This window comes from Haliaeetus albicilla, chromosome 19, assembly GCF_947461875.1.
Source record: "Haliaeetus albicilla chromosome 19, bHalAlb1.1, whole genome shotgun sequence".
Taxonomy (NCBI): Eukaryota; Metazoa; Chordata; class Aves; order Accipitriformes; family Accipitridae; genus Haliaeetus; species Haliaeetus albicilla.
In genome coordinates this window covers 1198850-1222246 of record NC_091501.1, presented here as the reverse complement: position 1 = coordinate 1222246, position 23397 = coordinate 1198850, and the positions used below count along the sequence as shown (strand labels likewise).

Sequence of the window (23397 nt, the reverse complement as noted above, 5' to 3'; positions counted from 1 at the left end):
CCCATTGTTGCTGAACTTTTTCTTTAGTTACCATTCCCCTATATAATACTGAGAAACACAGTACTGCTTGCAATGTTAGGAGAAGGATGTGAGCATGAGCTCTGCCATGTTTCCAGATTGTGGAGCAGCCACTGGCTCTAGGAAGATTCTTGGTAGCCGAAGGCTGTTTCAGAAGCTTGAATAGCTACTCTTTGCCCCTTGTCGATATCATAGAGTTTCCTTAGTGATACCTGCAGTCCCACTGTCAGGGATAAGCGAAATTTTTGCTGTTGCTGACTGTGTCACCACTGTGAGAGGATAGCTGGAGTTCACAAATCCTGAAGATAAACTCTCACCTGGGATCATCAGTACCATCCCCAATTTCTTGTGTAAATGAGTAGCCCATGACTGTTATTGCAGATGTCATGTAACAGATCATGGGGTTTGGCATGTGGCTTTTATGCAATTATTGCTGTATTGCTAGCCCTCTCTTAGGAGGTTCACAGACTATTGGGACAAGTGTTACTGTCCCAGAACCATCAGCCACTTACGCTGTCTCATAGCCCCTCTAGCTTATTGGCTTCCTCGAGAAGGAAAACTTAGCTGAAGTCATGATCCACCTTATCAACGCCCCGATGAAGAATAAAGACCCAAAATGATTTTATACTGTAGGTCCTTTTTCTCTGCAAGCTTGTAGATGAGGCCCACTGTCAGTTCCTGGCATGGAGATACAATTTTTCTTCCTAGTGTTGGAAAATAAGTTGCTAACGAAAATGAGTTTACAAGAGAAGACCTCTTGAAATAGGTGCATTTTTCCTTTGAATGAATACAGTGGTCACTCAGCATTCACCCTGACTACACCTTTCGCGTTTTCCTCCTAAATGCCATCTGCTGCAGAAATTCTGCCGTTCAAGAGAGCAGTATTGTTCAGCACAAAGATAAATGAAGTGGTGCCCAATCAAACTGATATCACAGCTGGAGGTGAGAGCAAGTTTTGCTGCATTGGTGAGAACTGTATCTTTTGGTTATGTCACACAGACTTGCATACCTAGGTAATACTAGACTGTAATTTTCCTATTCAAGAGCAGTTCAGTCATATACTCCAGGCAAACTGACCTGGATGTGTCTGTCGTGGTTTTCCTAATAATCTTATGTTTGAACTTTTTGGGAGGACCTTTCAAATATCAGTGGAAAAATGCACTTCATGTTTTCTTTACTATCTAGAAATAAAATAGCATGTCTGTAGGGAAAGTTGGTGAATGTGCATGAGAGTAACTGTCAATCCCAAAGTATAGTTTGGAAATTTGTCAGTATGCTGAAGTTCAAGGAAAACTCTTCTCCAGACCAGGATTATCTTGATGAGTGAGTGTGTTTGCATACAATACACCTGATCTTTGGAGCCTTGTTTGAATATTCCTTAACTTTTTGATGAGAGCATACTATGCACTTAATTTTCAGTCTAACCAATTCTCAGAAATCTTTACAAAGACAAGACTTGGACTTAGTCAAGGAAGTCTAATTTCCTAATCTGTGCTTATGGGTTCTTTATCTCTAAACAGAGAAGATCTTTTGACTAGACCCAAGAGCTGCATTGCTTGTTCCTTAAGCATAAGGTGGTCCTATTTGTCAGAGGATTGCAGCATTTTGGCAGTAGCAGAGCAGATTCCTTCCTTGATGCAGTACTGATTGCTCATACTGTTAGAAACGTTGATACCTGGTATCCTAGATTATTTTGTTGAGTTACTACAGTTTGGGAGATGTGACTGAGGTTTGCAAAATTATGAAGGCAGTGAACAAGATAAATGCAGAATTGTAACTCTGAATCTTGCAACACTAGAACCATGGTGCAAATGCTGGACTTAAGAAGATATAAATTTTAAATAGATGAGAGTTTTTTCGTTTGGGGTTTTTGGTTTTTTTTCTCCCATTGGGAGTGGTGAACTTCTGCAGTGCGTTGCTTTTAGAGCTTGTGGAGACAGGTAGTACTAGCCAGTTGAAACTGGTTGGATAAACAGATGGAAAAACAGTTTCACAAGCAGGTGCTAGCAGATAGAGGGTATTTCTGACATCCTAGATAGAAGGACTGTGGATGCTGGGAGAGTGTGAGGGCAGTTGCTTACAGATAGTGGCGAGATTTGTGTTCTGTCCCTAAATGGTATCCCTCCAACCACTGTTAGCAGAATACTGGGCTAGATGGACCACAGTTCTGACCCAATGGGGTATTTCTTCTGTGTTCTCTGAGATTCTCCTGCCAATGCATTATCACAATCTAATACTGCCCTTGCTGTGCCAATTGTTTGAACCAGTAATATCACGTTTTCTTCTGTATTTGTGTGTGAAAGTCATAGTCTTGACTATGCTGCTTCATTACAAAGGTGACTGAAATGAACCCTTCCATGCCAGATTCACCTTACATTGTTTCATTCCAGAGAGCACATCCTAGATCCCACTTTTAATCAAGGTTTTTTAATTACACTCAAATATTCTGTCAATTATTTCAAAACTTCAGGTTGGGAATAAAGGTATCATTCCACATCCTGGACTTGTATCTGCAAGGGATGAATCTGCTACCTTGGCACTCTTTTCACACTTATCCAAATTGTCACATAGTATCTGAAGCTTCTTGGTTTTGTGTTTGGCAGTTTTACTTTCTTATCACTGCTTCCAAAATTGACCACAGCACTTTATTCGTTGAACATCTGCTCAGTGAAAGAACCAAGTTCCTGATCTTTCTTAGAGTAACTGGAGTTTTTGTATGTTCATACTTTATATAATTCATCCTCTTGTTTTAAAAATCTGGCATGCCTGGAGCTGTAGTTGAAAGGAAACTAAAGCATGATAAGTATATTCCATCTCATTGTGAAGCATGAAGAATGTCAATGAGCATATACATTGCTTTTGCCACAAAGCATCTCACCTTAGCATTACCTCAATATTGATAGTTAATGTATAAAGTATGTGTGTACCTGCAGTGTAAAGTGTCAAATGTTGTGTTTACAAACTCCTAAGGTAGGTAGCCTTTGCTTGAGAAGGGCTTCTGCACATGCACAAAGTGTGTGTGTGCTGAATCTAATCTTATAATATATAATCTAATTTTATATATCTTAAAAAATACATAACCTATTAAGGAAGGTTCAAACTATTGAAGCCTCAACTCAATGTAGTAAAACAGGAATAGTCAAAGGAATACCGTATGCACTTGCTCCACTTTTTTGTAGTGTAGTTGTATTCGGACACTAGAGATAGTGCCATGGGAGGAAATGTGAAATAGATTTTAATTGAGAAGTCTGTTTTGGTTTTTTTTTTTTCTGAGAAACAGTGTAGAAGACAATTTACCCTTCTAAAATATCTTCAGCAGTTAACTTCCAGTAAATGGTGTTTCCCTGTTTTCAACTAATTCCTTTTTCCCCCCTGTCCCAGAGTTCCAACCAGGAGTGCCATGGAAAGGTATACAAAACATTGACCCTGAATCTGACCCCTATGTGACCCCTGGAAGTGTGCTGGGGGGGACAGCCACATCTCCCATTGTAGATACTGACCACCAACTTCTGCGGGACAACACCACAGGTAAAACAGTGAACAGCTGGTATGTGGTTATTTAAGTTCTTCTGATGTTCCTGTCATAACAGGGTAACAGTCTATTGCATTTGACTAAGAAGGAAGCCTAATTGCCTTTGCACCGTGGCTGTGTATCATGTGAAAGCTTGACATTGGTACAAATTGTGGCTCTCTTGAGGTTCAACAGTATTACAGAAACTCTGTGAAATTGGCCTACTCTTTTTCTCTCCTTTTCCCTTTGATAGGGTCTAATTCTTCCCTCAACACCTCGCTGCCTTCACCTGGTGCCTGGCCCTACAGTGCCTCTGACAATTCCTTCACCAACGTTCATAGCACTTCAGGTATGTGGGCTCCAAAACTTACCTGGACAAAGCATTTTCTGCTTAATCACTAGTTCCTCATTCTTGTTCCACTTCGAATATTTAGTCTTTCAGTAATTTCTGAGGAACTAAAAATTTGAGTGGCTGATCAGGTAGTTTTCCTCCTGAAGATAAAATACTGTTGTAGTTGCTTTAAAAACTAGACTAAGATCCTCTGCCCTTCCTCCCACCCCCAGTACAAAATTCTTAGTTACGCAAGTTAAAGAACAGGGTAGCAGTGAGCAGCAGAGGCAAAAGGGGGAAAAAAACCCCACATGCACAATCTGTTGATACATGCAAGGGGTTGGGGGACTGTCATAATTTTTTTAACATACCTGCTCCTGTATGTATGAGTTAAGCAGTTAGAGTAAATAAGGTGAGTGATTTTACTCATCTTAAATTCAGAATATTGGAGTGCTGTGAAGGGAATGTTTTTGCCTTGCCTTTTATAACACTTATCATTCCCTGAAACTCGGAGAGAGAGAGGGGCCTTTTCATCCTCTGGCTTTTAATGGTTGGCCTGTAAATAGTAATTCAGCTATCTGCCTCAGATCTTGGTAAGAAGGTCTCCAAAGCTTTCTTGTGAAAAATGGTTTCTGCACACACTTCTGAGTAGGATGCTGGAAATACTTGCTCCAGACAAACCATTTGGATTTTGAACTTCTTACAAATGCCAGAGTTTTCTCTTGAGACATCATTGTCTTAACAACTACTTAAAACTGAAGAATTGTGTTTAAATAGCAGAAGTGATGAACATAGCTGAGAGCTGCATCTGGCCCAAACTTTATGGGTTTTGCATCTTACTGAATAAAAGCTGTGTTCGTATGTTATCTCAGCATCTTCACAAAATGTGTTGAAAATCCTATTTAGCCCTCGAGAAAAACAGTGTTCCTGCTGCCAGTTTGTGCAGCATTCCAGTGACATGAAAGATTTCTTTCATAGCCTGGGGAAAGGAGTGGCATGTATCAGCTTCTTACCTCTGCTGATTTTTTCTCTAGCACATAAGAAAGACCCAAGAGATAAAAAAATGATTGAAGTCATAGTTGAATTGAGGAAACTAGACTACTGCCTGGCACACATACCATCTTCTGCTCATCTTGTTAAACTACACACCAGCATTGTACAGCCAGAAAGCAGGTCATCTGAATTAGGGATTTGGAATTCATGTGTGTCTAAAACAAACTGGGTCTAGTGAAAGCTGGTTTTTAAGCACTTTTCGTATACTTTCATAGGCTAGTGCTTGAAACCTGCTTGCTATTGACAGTTACTCTGTTGTGGAAATACAGTGATCCAGCTGTAAAATGAAGCATGCTTTTACTTGCTGAAAGCTTTATGGTCTTGATTCCCAAATGTATTATTTTCTGGCACCCTGGCTTATTGTAAACCTGGATTTTTACCGTTTGTTTCAAGTAAGTAATTTACTACCGTTTGTTAGTGAATAGAGCTTAATACGTGTATTTGCACACACATGCACCAGAGTTCTGATTAAGATAATTAATGACTAAGCTAATTCATGATACAAGTGCCTTTTCCTCTCAGATTGCCTTGTCTGTGTTTGCTGGTTCTCATTACAGAACAAGGAAAAAAAAATTACTCGAGCAATTTTGACTTTTGGTTTGGTTTTTTTTTGCTGGGCGATAAATATCCCTTGGTGTCAGAAGGTGTGGGAGAATTTGTGGTCTGCCTTCTTAAGGAAAATTGGCTTACGAAGAGCTCCCAAATATTCATGACCTGTAGTGATGTTTTGGGGAGTGTGTTAATTTTTATCTTTTAGTGGACTTTTATATAAAAGGTTCTTGAAATGTTAGGGATATCCACTGTTGACCTTAACTTCTCCTAACAGGCATTTGGTAATGGTTTCTAATAAAAAAATGAATGTGCACTGTCAGGATTTAAAAGTGCAGTTGTCACACAGCTCAGTGGCCTTCTTTGTGTTACTGTCATGTCAGCTCTGTATGAAATTTGTGATCTGTGAGAAAGCTTTGACCTTACAGGAGGACGTCTTTAGGAGGTAGCGTTAGCTTAGTAGACCAAGAGTGGTAAATATTCATTTCAGTTCTCTGCAAGTTTTTGGCCTGACGAAGGTTCAGTTTCATTAAAGGTCAGTAGTGCCCAACCTTGTAAGAAATTCTCAGATTCTTAAAGGAAATGTAGTGTGGACGTAATAGTTGCTGTTTGTCTTATTAATGATTGAACATACTGAGACTGACTGGTTACATTATCATAAATGATCTAGGGATTTTTTTTTTTGTCAGCATATATAAAATAAGCAAAAATTAGTTAACTTACATGTAGCATGGCTTTTTTTCGGTATGGTAAGTTAACTGTTGTATGGTTCTGTGCTTTGTGGTTGTCTCCAATATAAATGCGGTCCAAGGGTTTACAGTGATAGTACGGTTAAAGGCTAGTGGAATCTCCTGAGTTTCTCTAATACGTACAATTTATTTAATCTTCTAGCAAAATTCAGTGATTACAAATCAACATGGTCCCCAGATCCCATAGGACACAATCCCACTCATCTCTCCAACAAGATGTGGAAAAACCATATTTCCTCAAGGAACACTACAGGGCTGCCCCGCCCGCCTCCTGGCCTGACCAACCCCAAACCATCATCTCCATGGAACAGCACAGCACCCCGATCGGTCAGGGGCTGGGGGGCACAGGACTCACGGCTTGCCTCTGGTGAGAAGAATCAACTGATAGCACCATTGATCAGACCTGAGGAGTGTACGTTTTACAGCACTAATGGTTTGGAGGAAAGAAAGTTGCAGTTGTCTGGTAAAAGGAAAAAAAAGTTCCTTCTTGAAAGGGAAATTTGCTGTCAGTAGTCGGGGTGGGGGCTGGGGGTGGAATCCCAGGTCCTGCTGCAGGGAATGAGTGAAGAGGGCCGAGAGCTGCCAGGAGGGAATATCTACTGCATGGGGCCTTTCAAGACTGGATGCTTTCAGTGGGTGGGAAACTCCTTGAAGATAAACTCCAGTAAAAGGTGACTCGATGTGAGATGCGATGCAAGATTTGTGTTTGTTTTCAGGACGAAGATTAGGCTTTCATGTGTTAGCAGGGCTGATAATGCTGAATTTGTCTGAGATTGGAAGACCTGACTGTAAAGAAAAATAGTTTTCTTTGTATCAGATCTGTCTTGATTGTTCTGTCCTCTAATTTGCAGCATCTACTTGGAGTGATGGTGGCTCAGTTCGTCCTAGCTACTGGTTGGTTCTTCACAATCTCACTCCACAGGTATTTTCTGTTGTTGTCTCTGGGAAATTGTTTGCTTTACCAATATACGGATTTGTGGATTCTTCGGTTGTTTCTCTTTGAGTAAAATCTAACAATCAGGTTGGTCAGCATATGTAAGATGTGTTTCTACTAAATTGGGCTGCAGTCTGATTGGTTTTTCTATGGTAATCTCTTCAGCTAACTTTTAAGGTGCTCAGTTTTTGCTACATGACCGTCATAACCTTTCATTACCTAGAGTTTCAAAAAAATTACTGGAACAGAAAGGTTTTTCTTAGACATGAGGATAAGTTGCATGACCATAATGTGGAATGGTTTATAGCTGTTAAAGAGGCTGTTCTTTGGGATGTTGTCAGTAAGAAAGCTGGTGTTACTGCCAGTTTTCACTTTGGTGTTTCCATAGTGAAACCACAGAATGTTTCCAGCACTCCTGCCAAAAGCAGTCTCGTTAGGTTATTCCTGCAAGCATTCTCAGAGCTTGCTTCCATTCAAAATGAATTCTGTGGAGATCCTGGTTTCAGCAGTCCCAATTAGTCTGTATTCAAGGCTTAGGAAAAGCCTGTGTGATTATCAGCAGCGCCCTGAGGTCTAGACAGAGAGTCCCCTGTTCAGCAGGATAATTTACCATACTTTTACTACAGTCTGAGAAAACATCAATGTGGAAGGAAAAACTAAGGTCTCCTTCAGATCACCCAAAATGGTGCAAACTGTGCTCCTTTCATAGAAGAGACTTTTCCTTGAGGTGAAGGAAACAGCAGTGGTGTGATGAAGAGGCACAGTTTTAAGTCTTCCTTTTGTAAGGTAGTTTAATACTGGTTTAGGAGTCATTTAAAGGAAGAAGAATATATTTTGGAGGTGTCTTAAGTTAATAGAAAAGAGAAAGAGGCAGATTGTAATTGTCTCTTCCATAACAAATCTTCTATTTATTGGGTGTCAGTACACTAGTGAGAAGGAAGCGTAAAGGTTAAGGTGGATTCAGGGACAGTATCTTCATTTCAAGTTTCTCTCTTTTAACTTTGTCCATATTTGTACCCACACACAACTTCCTTTCCCCTCATTTGAGGTTATATTATATAATGGGGGGAAAAGAAGAAGGAAGAAAGTAGCACTTCCTTAAGTATCTGCACATATGGATCCCATTCGTGTGTGCATGTTCCTGTGGCATACCAGGAATGGAATCTGTCTGTGCAGAACACCTTGGAGAACAGCAGTTACTGGAGGTAAGTAACAAGCTGTTACTGCTGCAGAAGGAATGTAGGCAACAACTGCTGTGAAAACAATAGTTCAGGAGGAATGAGCATTGCTGGGTTTGGCAGAAAGATCACTGGCTGTTTCTGTGGCTTACTGTTTCATAAACCACAAAGACAAAAAAGCACCAAAATAAATTTAAAAAAAAACTCGTTGCACAGGTGATATTTCCAGTTTTGCAAAGAACTTTTAAATACTGGTTGATCTAAATTCTACTGAAATCAGAGTGCTGGAGACTAGGAGATTCTGGCTCCCTTGGTACAAATCCTGACGGCTGAAGGTGGTGAGAAGTACAAGTTGTATATAATTACTGGAAAACCTGCCAACGTAAGGATAGTGACAACATAAGAAAAGCAGTGAGGTGGGGAAAACTGGACTCAAGCTACAAGTGAGCAAGAAGGATAAGTCAGATTATTCCATAAAGCAAAGTCATTGTAATTGTGAGAAGTCGAGGCATACCAATTCTGTTTGAAAATTAAATTCCGTCACCTTTGCTTGCTTCCCACTGCTTTCACCTGTTTTCCTTTCCGAGAGCAGATTATCTTTTAATTACTGAGACAAAGTTAGGATTCGAGAAATAGTTACAAACATCTGTTTTATCCTGGCTGTTCTTCCTCAGATCGATGGGTCAACCTTGAGGACGATCTGCATGCAGCATGGCCCACTGCTGACATTCCATCTGAACCTGACCCAGGGCACCGCCCTTATCCGATACAACACCAAACAAGAGGCGGCCAAGGCCCAGACTGCACTGCACATGTAAGCAATCCCTGTGTCCGTTCTGTTACTACATTAGTCATGAACACAGAACACCTGTCTGGTGCTATGCTTTGGAGACTCATTTCAAGTGTCATGGTTGGAAGGGAATCTTTTGTTCACTGCAGAGGAGGAAGAGAAACAAAGATGCCTCCTTCTGTTTGTGTTACTTTAATTGCTGGCACAAACTGGCACATACAGAACTAAGAACGTGCAAATGGGACGGAACTGTGACCAGTATGCACCTTTACTGTACAATTTTGGCCATTTTATAAAAGCTTGTGAATTGTTTCCAATGAAAATCATTCTTATATGCATAACCCAAATGTGTAGGAATCTGCTATAGTTTTGAGATACACCTGAAACAGCTTACTTGAAAAGCTGCAGATCTTAGGTTTCCTGTTCTTAAGCTTTTTAGAACTGACTGTGGCTCTGGTATGTTTTGAAAATGCGAGAGCTTTTGAGACAAAAATCTTGGGGGGGTGGCATGGTGTAAGCCCTTAAACTGAGTGAAAACTTTTGAACTATACTAATTTTATCCTGAATTTCACAGGCTTTTACCCTGTTCTTCCTCTGTTTTGTTTGAAAGGTGGCATGCATGCATTTACCTTTTTAGCTACCCTGTAAAGGCACTTTTATTGCTCTTGGTGTTAATGTTCAGGACCTTAGTCTAAACTTAGAAAGGTTTTGTTGCAGGCATAACAACTGGATGTTGAGAGGAGGGGTTTGGTTGGTTGGTTTGGGGGCTTTTTTTCCCTTTATAAAATGGAAGTTCTTGTGTTTTGAGTCAGTTTCACTGTTGAGAACAGCTAAAGTTTTCTGTGCTTGCTCAATTGTGGCAAGCTCCTTTGGTTTGGGCACATAAGAGTGTTGTTTCCATGCCTTCTGAAATCCTTGCCCTTAACTTCTGGCTCTAGTTACAATTTTTTTTCCTTCTGTATCTCTTGTCTTCTAGGTGTGTGTTGGGAAACACTACCATCCTGGCTGAGTTTGCCACAGATGAAGAGGTTAGTCGCTTTCTGGCACAAGCTCAGCCCCCTACACCTGCAGCAACCCCAAGTGCACCCACAGCAGGCTGGCAATCCCTGGAGACGGGACAGAACCAGACCGACCCAGTTGGACCTGCTTTGAATCTCTTTGGTGGGTCAACAGGGCTTGGGCAGTGGAGCAGTGGTGGCGGCGGCGGCAGCAGCAGTGGGGGTGATCTCACTGGCGCTTCGTTGTGGGGGCCCCCAAACTATTCTTCAAGCTTGTGGGGGGTCCCGAGTGTAGAGGATCCACACAGAATGGGCAGCCCTGCTCCCTTACTACCTGGAGACCTTCTGGGAGGAGGGTCGGATTCAATCTGAACTTAGAACTTTCAACTCTGACCTCGTGACCTTTTTTGGAACAGCAGCAGCACTAACTTGACCTTTTTGTTTTTTTCAACTTGCAATAAATACATTTATAAAAGGAAAAAAGAAAACGGGAGAGAGAAAAAAAGGTGGGTCATTGACAGACTGTCTGAGCACATAGTTGCCTCCCTTATATAACTTCAGTTTTTTCGTTTGGAATATGAATCCAAAAAGAGAACATATCACTCTTGAAATACTTGAATCATGAACGCCAACTTAGAAAGACAATGTGAAGCAAGTACACATACCATTTAAATTTAAACACAAAAAATTAAAAAAATTAGTTTCTAGTTTTTCACTTTTTCATGTTATACGGAAGTTGTTGCTAAGAAACATATATACTGAAAAAATAGCTTTTTAACTTTGTTTGCACTGGGTGTGTTTCCGTCCTTAGGTCTACCATGTTGGGCTGGGGTAGGGGAGGGGTTCAAATGAAAAAAGGGGTTGGGGGGAGGGGAAGACTTGACGGAGCCTCACTTTAAAAACAAAAAAAATAACTAAAAAAAAAATTTAAAAAAATAAAAAACCCACAAAAAAAAAAAACAAAACAGAAAAAAAAAACCAACAAAACAAAACAAAAAAACCAACACTTTGTGATTGGCTGGTTGATAAGTACCAGTGTGTTCTGGCACATGTAACTGCCCACGTGTGCTTGTTTCTGTGTGAGTGTGTGTGCACATGTTCGTGTGTGTGCATTTTTTTCTCTCTATATATAATCTTGAAACGCTGCATTGCTGATGGTCTACGGGCTGGCTGGCCATCTGCATGTCTTGATTCTGAAAACAAGACAGGCATGGTGGAGTCCCTGTGGCTGAAGCAGAATCCAGTTGGGCTGGATTAAAATTGTCAGTAGGTTTTTTAAAATTCATTTTAGCAGGGTGCTATCTCAAGTCTGCAGATCATATTGAGTGGGTAGTTGCTTCCTAGCCCTTGTTCTAACCCTGTGGTAGAGCAGAACACTGCCATATCCAAAGGATTTGGTGAGAGGGGAGCCAATGTTGTCTTTTGAGTAGCAGTGTATTTATTTATTTATGTCTGCATGTGGGGGTTTTGTACTGAGTGAACCCTAGAATGTTTGTTATATAATGCAAGCCATTTTTTTCTTCCAGCGAGGGGAAAAGAGGAGGAAAGAAGACATTGCCATTTTTTGTGCGACTAAGACAAATGTTCTTATTCAGTCTCTCGCAAGCTTCAATACCTTTTTAAAAAACGAGTGTTTCCTTTCTCCCCCAAAACTAAATAGGCACCCATACTCATTCTTGAAGAATCCATCAAAAGCTTGAAAGTCCAGCCCAACCAAATTAGCCTTTTGATTGATTTACTGCTTGTATTAAAACTGACAAAAAACGAAATCGTGTCAGCAAATTGCTGGCCGGCCTGCCTCATCTCCTGAAAGCACATGCAGCGAACTCCTTTCTGCGTCCTTCATGGTGAGCGTTACCTGTGCCAGGCCTTGGTGTATTACAGCACCAGACCATCACTGACAGAAACGTTTACTTACGAATGTTCTTAAACCAGTGTGTACTTCAAACGTTTCCTTCTGTTTCTCTGTGTTGTGTTTTTTCCTGTGTACGTGGTTTTGCTTAGGGAGGTATATAACTAGCAAAGACTTTTTTTTTTTTAAAAGTATTGCACCTTTTTGTTTTTTGTTTTTACTTTCTCTGTACTGTTGCTTTTTAATTTCTGTATTTAAGGAAAGGTTTGGGGTTTTTTTAGCATCAGTGTAGTAGTAATCTGGGCAGGATAGGGGTGACCTAAAATCCACAGTGATAGCCAGTGTGTGCATGCATGTGTGCGCTGGGAACAAAACTTTTAAGACCTGTCGTTGTGAAAAGAGTTGTAGCAGACCTGAAGGAACATCCCTTGACACGAAGCGGGAAGTCTTTTGGGGGGGTGGGGCCGGGAGAAGAGGGAAGAGAGGTGCCGGTACTTTTTCCAGAAGTGCTAGGACTTCCATGTGGTGTTGTCTAGCTGTTACACTGTCTGTAAAGTGCCGACATTCTGTACCAGCACATACCTGTCCATTCCAGCCCTCGGCGGGAGCAGTGCTCGGGCTTTATGACCTGGGGGGGGAGGATATGGGAGTCTCGTCTTTTCAGCATTCTCATTGAAGGATATGGCAATGTCTAATACATTTAACTCTAACCATGGGTTGGGTGGGGAGAAGCAAAAGCAGATTCAAGTAATGTAGGGGCATGCGTTTGTGTGCGTGTGTGTGTGCTGGGGGTGGGAGGGAAGGGCTAGGGATTTGCGTGGCTTTTTTTAATTCGCCCTTTCTATGTAAACCCAATGTCACAAGGAAAACTGACTGAGGGAAATGCTGCATATACACATGCCTGTAGATTTGTATGCAAAGTGTTATGTGACAAAAAGTACGAGTAGGTTTGTATTTGTTTAGTAAACTGGAGTGTGCAGCATACTCTGGCCCCTTCTGAATATACTTTTCTGTCATGTCTCCTCCTTCATCCATCCCACCGTGCACAAAGAAACAAAACGCTCTCTTCCAGCTCCTGCTAGCTAGTGCCCCTCGCGTCCACACATCCATAAAGCTTTGTTCTGCTAGTCTCTGCTTGAAGACCAGCTGCGCTCAGACACGCAGAGCAGGTTCTTCAAAGTCCTGTGCCAGCAGTACTTCCTAGTGAAGCACCTTTGGCCCAAGTAAGGCAGTATCTGTTCCGTCACATGAATTGCTATACGTGCTGGTTCATTGCTGTGTTCCACCCTCACTTCTCTCTCCCAACCTGCCCTAAGGTCCCTTTTCCTGCACTTTGGGCTAGTTGAGTTCATTGCGATACTACGGTGAAAGCCGGGTGCTAGAGCCCCTCTTGTTTACAAGACATAATGAGGGATTTGAAATATTTAAAAAGAAAAGCTAAATTGTTCTTCCATTGTAAGCTTAAAGGGAAAAAAATTAAAACGTACAAAAAAAAAGACCAAAAAGTGCATATATATATTTTAGATGAAGACTAACTCTGGGAGCATTTAACAGTGTTTTTGTTTTTATTTTAACATTTTATTTTCCTGCTTTAAATTTGCAAGCATTCTCAGGAATTCTAGGGTAGGAAGCCAGTTTTTTGAAGATGGTTTATTTAACCTTATCTTATCCTAGATAGATGGCTGTTTCTTGTTGATAAACTTTTACAAGTTCCTGAATCTTCAAAATGTTTGAAAGTTTTTACTTTAAAATAAAAATGCTAAAAAAAAAAATAAAAAGAAAAAGAAAAAAAGAAAAAATCTCCAAATGTTACTGTCAAGCGGGGGATCAAGAATTATAAAGACTGTATAAATTAAAATACAGTAAGAAAACTTCTCAATATCAGCAACAGAAATTCATTGTAATGTTGAACAAGTTGTGGGAGAAGAGGGGTTATCATTTATAGTGCTTTGTTACTCATGCAGACATGTATGCAGTTGCATGGAGAAGAGAAGTGTGTGAATGGAAATCTATCACTTTGTTCCCTCTCGATTGAAATGAAACGTAAATATTCTTCCAAGCACCTTTTTAAAAGCAAAGTGAAACTATAAACCTAATTAAAATGCAGTATAGTTTAACTGAAAGAGTCCTCAGTTAGAATGACTAGCAGGAAATAAATGATGGTGCTTCTTTAAACCACTTCTAAGTAGTGCTAATGAAAACCAGTGCTGACAGAATACCCAATAATGAAGCAGGTTTATTATCCTGCCTTTTTCAGTACAGAAAAAGGAGAGAATATGGAAAAACTCCAGTAAAATGTACATTAGAAATCAACTTTCCTGTTTTCAGCTCTTTGGTCAATTTATTCCCCACTTGGAGATTTGCTGCTTGCTTTTCTTCACCCACCCCACCTCCCAGTCTTTCTGTTCTACTTTATATGAGGAAAATATTTGTTAAACTCTTCTGTTCACCCTATTGCTGCTGGCTGTCAGGGCTTACAGTCTTGAACTTCAGAGTTCAGTGTTGGGACAGCCAACTACTGTCTCCCAGCTCTAAGGGTCAGGGGCTTACTCTGCCTGAAATGGCTAGGCTCAAACCACAAAAACCGTGCTAGTGCCTTTTTACATGCACCCACATGCCCTACGGTAGGGGAAGGGAGGGAAGAGGAGGCAAAGTGAGGCAGTACAGCCGCATCATGGAAATAGATGTACCTGTTCTTAAGGAAAAGGAGCATGCTGCTTAACGTGCAATGAGTTACATAACAATAGTTGAGAGAACTTTTTATTATCTAAAGAAAAAAAAAATCAGATGCCAAATTCCTGTCCTTTTCATATCAGTTGCCCAGTGTTTTCGTGTTGCGCTGCGTGTACATCTGAGTGTATACGTGTGTGTTGAAAATAATGCATCAATAATAATAATAATGCGCTTTAGGAAAAAAAAAATCTTTTCATGGGCCAGTAGAAGGAGGGTTTATTTAGGGAGTTTGGGATTTTATTTTTTTTTATTTTACAGAGGTAATTTCTAAGTGCTTCGCCAGAGGCTGTGTTTTATCAAATCGGCAGTGTCCTGAAAGAGAGGAAATCGTAGAATTTAGTCAAAAAGAGCCCAGGAACTTGACAGCCATTTGGAAGCGGGTTGTGCCTGACTGCTGAAGGGTCGGTGGTCTGGAGCATCAGCAGTCTGCTGGGTCCAAACCTGTTGTACTACAGCAGTGCAACAGTCTGCTCCTCCTTTCTCTAAACGTGCAGGCCTGCAAATGTTAGTGACTGTCTCCTTGGTGATAGTTTTCCTAAGTTGTTAAAGTGACATTAATCTTACTGCTTTCCAACTGCCATTGACAGTTCTGTTCCTCTCCAAATCACATGTAGCTAATGATGATGTTGCTGGTATGGCTTAGTCATGGCACTCCTAACCATTGCAAGCAATTTCTGAACACTGCGCTAACCAGACTCATCTTCCGGGGACAACCATCGCGTAATGTTGTAAATATTCTGCTGCTATTTGAGCTCACAGCCGCGAAAAGTCAGTGGAAATCGATGTTAGGGTACTTCTGGGGCTTTACAAAACTGTTCCGGGGAGGGAATCAGTGGTAGCATCTTGTTTAAACATACTGACAAAGAAGGTGGGGAAGAGAGGCTGCGGAAAGCAGAGCTTGGAATAGACTATGGGCATCTCTTTCCAGAGAAAAATCAAATGTACCATCTTTCACTGAAAAACACTTTTTACTTTCTCAAGTGACAAACAGAACTCTTCTATCATTTGGTTCTTGGTTTTAGTTCTCCAGGTTATACAGTTTAAACATATACATACTTTACAGGTGGTTTCGGCATTCCTGGTTTTTTCCTGGTGTTGAATCCTTCAGTGCTTAATCCATAAAAAGCAAACAAACATGTTAGCAGTGTCCATTTGTTACCAGCCACTTTGCTTACCCCACTCTGCAGTGTGTATCAAGTTGAGAATTTTTCAATGGGTTTGATAAATTCTTTGCCCCATTTGAGTATTTCATTTTAGCAGTGACAACAACGTCTAGCAAGCAAAAAAAAAAGGGGGGGGGAGTACAGCTCAGAAACCTGTGTTGAGACCTCTGACATTTACTTTGGAAAGCAGTTTTAGTACCATGTATTTTGGAAGACTTGCCATCTTTTCCCAGTGTTTTTACGCTTTTACCTGGACACTTGCCCAGCAGTCTTGAGAGTGGGTTTTTTTGTTGGTTTGGGGTTTTCTTCCAATCACAGGGTGTCAGGTTTTTCTTACAAGTTTTTTATTTTGATTCATGTTAAGTGGCTTGTGTAGTGAGCAAGAATATTAAGCCAAGTGTGTTTTTCCTCTGCAATATAAACAGGATGTTTTCAACAAAGCGGCTGGGATAACCACCTCAAAGATTAAATAACAATTGAACCTTTATATTAAGTTGGCCTTTTTTTTTTATGAGATTTCTAAACATTTCTTCCTTAAAACTTTTCCCCTATTCTTTCTTCTTAAAAATGCTGCCACATCTTCCACTGTGTCTTAGTAGTGCATCCAAACAGTACTATAGGGGTGGGGGTTTTTTGGTTTGTTGGGTTTTTTTGCTTCATTCTTTATTACATATACCTGTTAGGCTTCTGATTTTGTTTGTGCATATTGTTTTCCTGTTGACTTTAAGAGGAGTACTGTTTGTGTATCTGGGATACCCAAATTTGGCCAAATCTGATGCAGGAAATCAGGAGTGATCCTCACATGAATTAGTCCCACTGACCTTAAATGAGTGAGTACTGCTCGGATAAGGGCTCTTTGTGTAAGTAAGCCTTAGCTGGATCAGGGCTGAGGTAGCAGATGAGGACCTGTTGTATTTCCAATGCAGCAAGTATCTGTGTTGCATATATCACATACACTGTAAATCATGTGACTTTAGTATCCAGGTTTCTCAAGTGGGTTGAAATGCTGGTTTTGTGGTGGATGGTTAGCATCTCAGGGTATGAGTCCTGATTGAGTAAAAGGTAGTTTTTTCTCTCTAAAGAGGTAAGGTTCCCGTAGCAGAAGCAGCTTTCTTAATTGTAAATATGCATGCATGTATTTGTGGGCAGGAAAGTAATGCCAAGAAAACTAAGTTGAAATGAATTCTTAAAAAAAAAAAAAAAACACAAAACAAATGCTGTTGAAGTGCAACTTTGGTCCTGAGTCTGAAACAACATATGCAGAATCTGTTAGTTTGTCTAAATCGATTTTGCACAAAATACCGTTTCCGTTCTGTAGTTTATTTTCTACTATTTTGCAATGTTAGGAACTGATACTGTTAGTTAGATCATATCAGTCATTCCCATGGTGATCAAAATACAGATGTCTAAAACCCAAACTCTCTTCCTTCACCTCCAGTAGTAGGCTTCCACCTGCGGCAGAAGGATGTTAACAGTAATGGGGAGAAATATGTAAAATTCCCTCATGTAGACAGAGTCGGTTTTCCCTGTTGTCCTGAATTCACATCCAAGCCTAAGACACAAAGCAAAAATTACGCTGGAGCAGAGTTTTTGGTTGGGCTAAATGACAGGAGCCTAACTGGAGATTTTTAGCAGCCTTGCTCATTCATGTCCCTCACAATGTTTTGCGTAAGTGTCCCATCACTGTAAATACCAGTGTTGCTGAATTTTACCAAAGTTCCCCTGCAGTAGATAATAGGAAACAGGTCCATTTTGTAATGACTCGCCAAGCAGAGCTTTGTCTACAGTAGAATTCAAGGGTCTGTCTACATTGCTGTTAAAATGAGTCAGGGTCCTGTTTAAAATACAGCTCTCTATTTTGTGGTGTTATGTGAGACTTTAAACTTTGTGATGTAGTAACTATAGCTTCTAATCCTTATATGAAAAGTGATTTAAGGTTTCATCTGTGCTACAAAAAGCACCACAGCTCCTGATGGTTTGGAGCCTATTTTTAAAACTATTGTCAGGCCAAGATAGATGCAGCTTCATCTGTGGCACGCAGCAGACAGCGTCCATTTGCATCCACGGTTTGCGTGCGTGTTGCTTTTCATCGAGCTATGCAGGAAGGTTTTTCCCTAAAAGTCTCCCAGAATCCTGTGCTATCTAAGCAAGCTTCTAGCAAATCAAGTGCCCTCTGCAAAGAGCCATTTTCGCCCTGTACGTGTGACAGTTGGGACTGGTGACATTCAGCAGTGTTAGGGCTCCTGTTAACTTTGTAGTGAGAAAGGGAGTTCTTTTGACTTGACTCTGACAGCCTTTCTGTAAATGAATACAGAGCACTCCAGGGGAAGAGGAAAAAAAAAGGGGGGGGGGGGGGGGGAGGATGCATTGTGCCAGCCAGCATTGAGTATTTTTGCAGCAGGCATTCTTGACTGTGGTGGGCAGAGGGGAAGAGAAGAGACTGGAGAAGTTCGCATGGATGCGCAATACAAGGAGGCAGTGCTTAGCAAGAAATGTTTCCTTGAGCACTAAATGCCTCCTCTTGGGTATTAGTGTGTGTTGTTGCATTCGCAGAACTAACTTCCTCTTTTTTTTTTTTTAACCTGTTTGTTTTTTTTAATTGAGACAAAGTGGAAGCTTCTCCTGTTTCAGATGAAACACAACCGTAAGTGAACGTTCTCTTCATCATTTACTGTTGAGCAGTAAGAGCAGGTTGCACAGCTTGTTAGAATAGCTATTTTAGTGACATGGTTATGATATTATGTGCTTTCTTTCCCCTCCCTCTCCCTGCCAGATATGGCTTACCCTTTCTATATAAGGCACTGTGTGGGTTTTTTTGTTTTGTTTTGGGAACGTGTGGAGAAGAAGCAAAATGAAGTGAAAATGCAAGCCAAGGTAGAACAGCCTTACTTTAGGGGGTAGCCTTACAACAGAGCTTTATAGTGAGTGTGCTGTATTCCAAAATATGTAAGCCAAAAACAAAAAAAGCATTCATTTATGCAAAAAAAAATTTTAAAAAGAGGTGTTGGAAGACTTCTTTAATATGTACCTTCTAAAGGTAGAGTAAGGTCTCACCAAGTGATATGTTATTGTGATACTTCTTGCTGGGTCAGTAGGGATTGGTTGGGGTCTAAGCGCTTAATGTTTTCCTCCTTCTATGTTTTTACAAGCAGTAAGTTAAATGTGGTATTTATGAATGTGCCTTTGTGAGTATAGTGACTGTCTAATTGAGGAGACCACTGGGCTGGAGGGGAGACAATGGTCAATTTATTCTTTCAAGAGGTCAGACGTGGAGATTGCAGCCCACTGGTCCCTTTTGACAAGCAGCATCTTTGGGCTGGTCTCTACACTGCACAATACGTATTCATATGTGGTAGAGATCGGGGTGGGGGGTGCGAAGGGATGTCGTGATGCACAGAAGCTGTTGATAGTTTTAGGCTAGTCTGCCATTGCAGGTTGAGTTTGTATATGTATTATGTGGCTTCTCTTTATGTTTGTGTGCATGAGTGTGAGTGCGTGTGGCTTTATTTTTTGTAAGCACTGGAGAATTGAAACACAGTGATGTTTGAGACAAATTTATACATGTAGAGAAGATGATGTTTTGTAGCTTCTGTTAAATAGTGGGTGCAGGCACACTTTTACCCTCTCTGTCCGTGTCCTGATAAGAGAAACAGGAATTTTTTTTTTCAACCCTTCAACTTCCAGCACACTTAACGTTGCCATTTAAATGAACAGGGTATTACACAAGAAGAAAAAAAAAGAGTTTTTGAAATGGTGAGGTAGAAGTGTTTAAAAGGAAAAAAAATCTGAAGTAATTTTTTGTTTCTTCGAAGCTGTTTGTAGCTAAACATGGGAATCTGCAGTGTCTCCTTCCATTTGTTTTTTTCTAATAATTCACCTCTTCGTCCCACCCAAAACATGAGGTGTACAAGATCAAGAGCTGTCGCTGTAGCCCTTTGTAATTCCCACCCTGAAAAGAAACTCAAGTGGGATCCCTCAGCTCTATTCAGGAAGACAAAGAGAGGAGAGACTCTGCAGTTTTCTTTGCTTCGCTCTCATTCCTCTCTAATGGCCTTGAAATGTATTATTATGCAAATGTGAATTTTGATACTGAACTTAAGAAGAGGTTGTTTGTTCTTTTTTCAAAAAAAAGGTCCCATATGTGGTCAGCATTGCTTCTTTATTTTGTAAGTGAATTGTAAACTATGCATTCTGCAAAGGGGGTGTAGGGGACAAAGATAGCTTTGCTAAACTGTTTAGGAGTTTCTGTGTCCATGGTATATCCATTATCTTTTGGGGAAGTGGGGAGGTGATGACTTAGAAATAAAAAGGAGTTGATAAGAACCTCTCTTTTTCAGCAGTTGGCCAATAGGTAACTGGGCAGAGATTTGCAAAACCAGTGTTGACCGCAAAACTGAATCGGCTCTAAACCTTGCGCAGGATTGTGAATTCTAGCCGTGCAGTGTTAACCCAGGGCCAATAGGGTGAGTGGGACGCCAGCTCTACCTGGGAAACGATCTACCACCTCCTGTGTTCTGGCCCGTGTCAAGCTCAGGAAACACAGTGCCACAGGCGCTGTCTTTTTTGGATTTACTCTTTGTTTTCCATTACAGCAGTCCTTGCGCTCTTCCAGGAGAACTGGAACACAGCTGGTCCTTGATGTCTACACTTTCTTCTCCCTAGAATTTTCTTTGTTGCTGTTTCTGGCACAGCTCATACAGTGACAGCACAGCTATGGACAAGATGGTGGAGGTGGTACTTACCTTTCTAGTGCTGATCAAAGCATGGCTATAAGGACTGCATTTTTCCAACATCAGCAGCTACCAGTGCTTTGTTGTCTGATGTTACTGACAGTGACTTAGCATTAATGTTGGCAGTGTGCAAAATTTTAGGGAATGTAGACTGATGTGTAGACAGGGCCCTCTTTAAAAGAGATTATCCTTTTTTTACTATAAGGTGGTATCATAATGGTCATAAAAAAGGATTCACTTCCTCACATCTCTAAAACGCAGTCATTGTGAATTATGTGTGTTCCTTGAAGCTTGCTGAGCTTCCAGGAGCAGTCTCCTCAGAAAAACATAGATCTCACTGCCCTCTTCGTCATCTTAATAGGGACCCTTTGACTTGACTTTTTCCTTTGTCCATGGTGTACCATGGTACCTGCATTATCCTTGGCATTATCTTAGATGTAATATCATAAACTGAGAGATTATCCTGCCTGTATTCAGTGTTTTCATGCAGCAATTTTATTTTTGTTGACGTTCACAGTACTGTAATAAGTAATAGACTTGATCACTCTCGCATCTGTGCCTGCCTTGCAGATGTGATCTTATCAGGGTTCCACTCTGTCAGATTGCCTTTACAAAAAAGGAGAAGAAAAAAAAAAAAAGAAAAATCTGAAGTTTAAACTTGCTTACAAAAATACCTCGTGGTATATTTCCCCTTCTGATGTAACCTTTTAAATCTTACCTTTTCTTCTGAACTTAATGGGCTTTTATTTCCATCGCTTACCTCCTTTCTAAAAAGATGTTTGAACTAGTGGTTTTGAGCACAGGACCAGAAGTCTGGAACTCCTGAATTTTTACGTTGGCCCTTACTCTTCCCTTGCCTTGGGCAAGTCATTTAACTTTCTTTGCCTTTGGGTTTTTTTTTTTCATCTGTAAAGCGGGGGGGGGGGTGTGATAATAATACTTACCTACCTCACAGGGGTTTTGTGAGGATCAACTAGTAAATGTTTGTAAAGTGCTTTAAAGATAAAAAGCATGATAGAAGTATTATGAAGTTATTACAGCAAGATCACTTTTTCTTTTTACCTTGTTTGCTTGTGTGGAGGGAGATAACCTTTTTTTTTTTTTTAATGATTAAAGCCATCAGACACTCAGATCCTAAATAACGGAAGTTGATGGAGATTCAGTTACTCATACTCCTCCTCTGTCTTTATGCCAGTTCCCTTCTGCTCTTCCTTACACAGATACGCCAGTGTTGCTGCAGGTTGCGTGTCTCCAGTTGTACTTTTAGATAAGCTTCAGACTTGATTGAAGTACTTTGAGCTTGCTGCTTCTTTCACCAGATCACCAAATCGGAATCAGTTTGTGTACTTTCCCTGCCTTTAAATAGCATTTTTGGTAATGTCATCCTTCAAGTGGACTCGTCTTTTCCTGCCATCAGGAAGGGGAGGCGGTGGTGTGTACTTCCACAGAGGGGACTGTCATATGAAGAACCTTGCCACTTTATGCTGCTGCTCCAGGGATGAAGGGCAGAGTAGCTTTCTGTTTCCTTCCCTGAATTAATTTCAGTGTGTTACCAGTCACACTTCAAATGCAGTGTCTCTTCTTGTCCACGACACACAGAAGCCATCACCTGCCGATAAAACATAGGAACAGAGGGAACGATAGTAGATGCTGCTTGTGTACATGCCTTACAGCCCCCCCAGAACGACTCTGGGAGGGTGGTGGGGGAAGAGGTCTTCGTTGGGTAAGTCCCACGGCTGTCAGGGAACCTCTGCTACTTTCTCCCCTCTCCAATCACATGGTCACTGTTCCTTCTTTCTTGGATGTGCGTCTCAGGGATGTGCATGTGAGCCCACGCCTTTTGGAATTTGGCCTTTGAACTATCAAGAATATGGTTTCTGTACCTGAAACCTTCCTATCTGACACTCCCTGGTTCTCTCTGTCCTGCATTGCTCCCCGTGGCCTTAGGAACATCTCTCCCTGGTTGCCGTATGCCACTCTCCATTTCTGCCAGTACTCGAGGTGAAGCGTGTACAGTGATTCTGCAGAGAAAGAAGCCGAAATGATGTGTGTGCACCCATAGGATGCACACACATACGTATCTTGGATTTCTGCCGCATCCTGTCCGAAACATGCGGAATATCTGATGCGCAGTGCTTTTTCTTTCTCATCTAGAAAGCAGAACAAACAGCAGTATGACTCTGCTGATGGTAATTCCGTAATGTTTACTTTGAATTAAATGCTAAGTGTTTTCCCTAAAGAACCAAAAAAACCCCCACCTTCTAACAAAAGTAACCAAATGTAATCTTTCTGGGGCGGGAGGGAAGGGGAGGAGGAAAAGCAGTGACGGGGGAGCGTTCTGATCTATTTTAATCTCCACCGCTCGGATGGAGGTAATGAAATGCTGCTTCGAGTTCCACAAACATAAGGGATTATGTTTACAAAGGTAAATGCCTTCTACCTGTTCAGGAAACTGGCTAATGGTGGGCATCAGATGTTTGGCGAGTTTCTCTTCATTGCGATCAAGTAATGGGAGAAGGGTGTGTCTGGAAGAGGAATGGAGAAATAGATTCATTTCATCTAGTTGTCTTGTTAAAATAATGCCGCCTCCCTCTCTCCTTACCAAACGGAGGGAGGAGGTTGCAGAACAGAAAATCAGTGATGTCCAAAATGGCTGGATTAGAAAAGGCAGCTTTTCTACTTTGCACATAAATAGGTAACAGGAAGGTACAGCTAAAGTCCTCTTGCCTGAAACACTGTCCCCCAGAAGCAGACATTGTAATAATAAAAACAGTGGCTGTGTGTATATTGATGCTATTTGCAAGTTAC

At 41.0% G+C, this 23397-nt stretch overlaps 1 protein-coding gene across 25 annotated transcripts in view; it reads left to right on the top strand.

Moving 5' to 3' along the window:
* The window catches only part of TNRC6B (trinucleotide repeat containing adaptor 6B), a 141918-nt gene extending 124844 nt beyond the window's left edge, over positions 1-17074 (top strand). For 17 of the 25 annotated variants that reach the window (XM_069807155.1, XM_069807174.1, XM_069807165.1 and 14 more), the window contains 7 exons: positions 877-960; positions 3400-3546; positions 3783-3878; positions 6354-6674; positions 7063-7133; positions 8998-9137; positions 10090-17074. In XM_069807155.1, coding sequence (XP_069663256.1) covers positions 877-960; positions 3400-3546; positions 3783-3878; positions 6354-6674; positions 7063-7133; positions 8998-9137; positions 10090-10483 — 1253 coding nt within the window. In that variant the 3' untranslated portion in view covers positions 10484-17074. The remainder of the gene's footprint in view (positions 1-876; positions 961-3399; positions 3547-3782; positions 3879-6353; positions 6675-7062; positions 7134-8997; positions 9138-10089) is intronic. The other 8 variants (XM_069807175.1, XM_069807166.1, XM_069807180.1 and 5 more) reach the window with 4 other exon arrangements.
* Positions 17075-23397: the final 6323 nt, after the last annotated feature.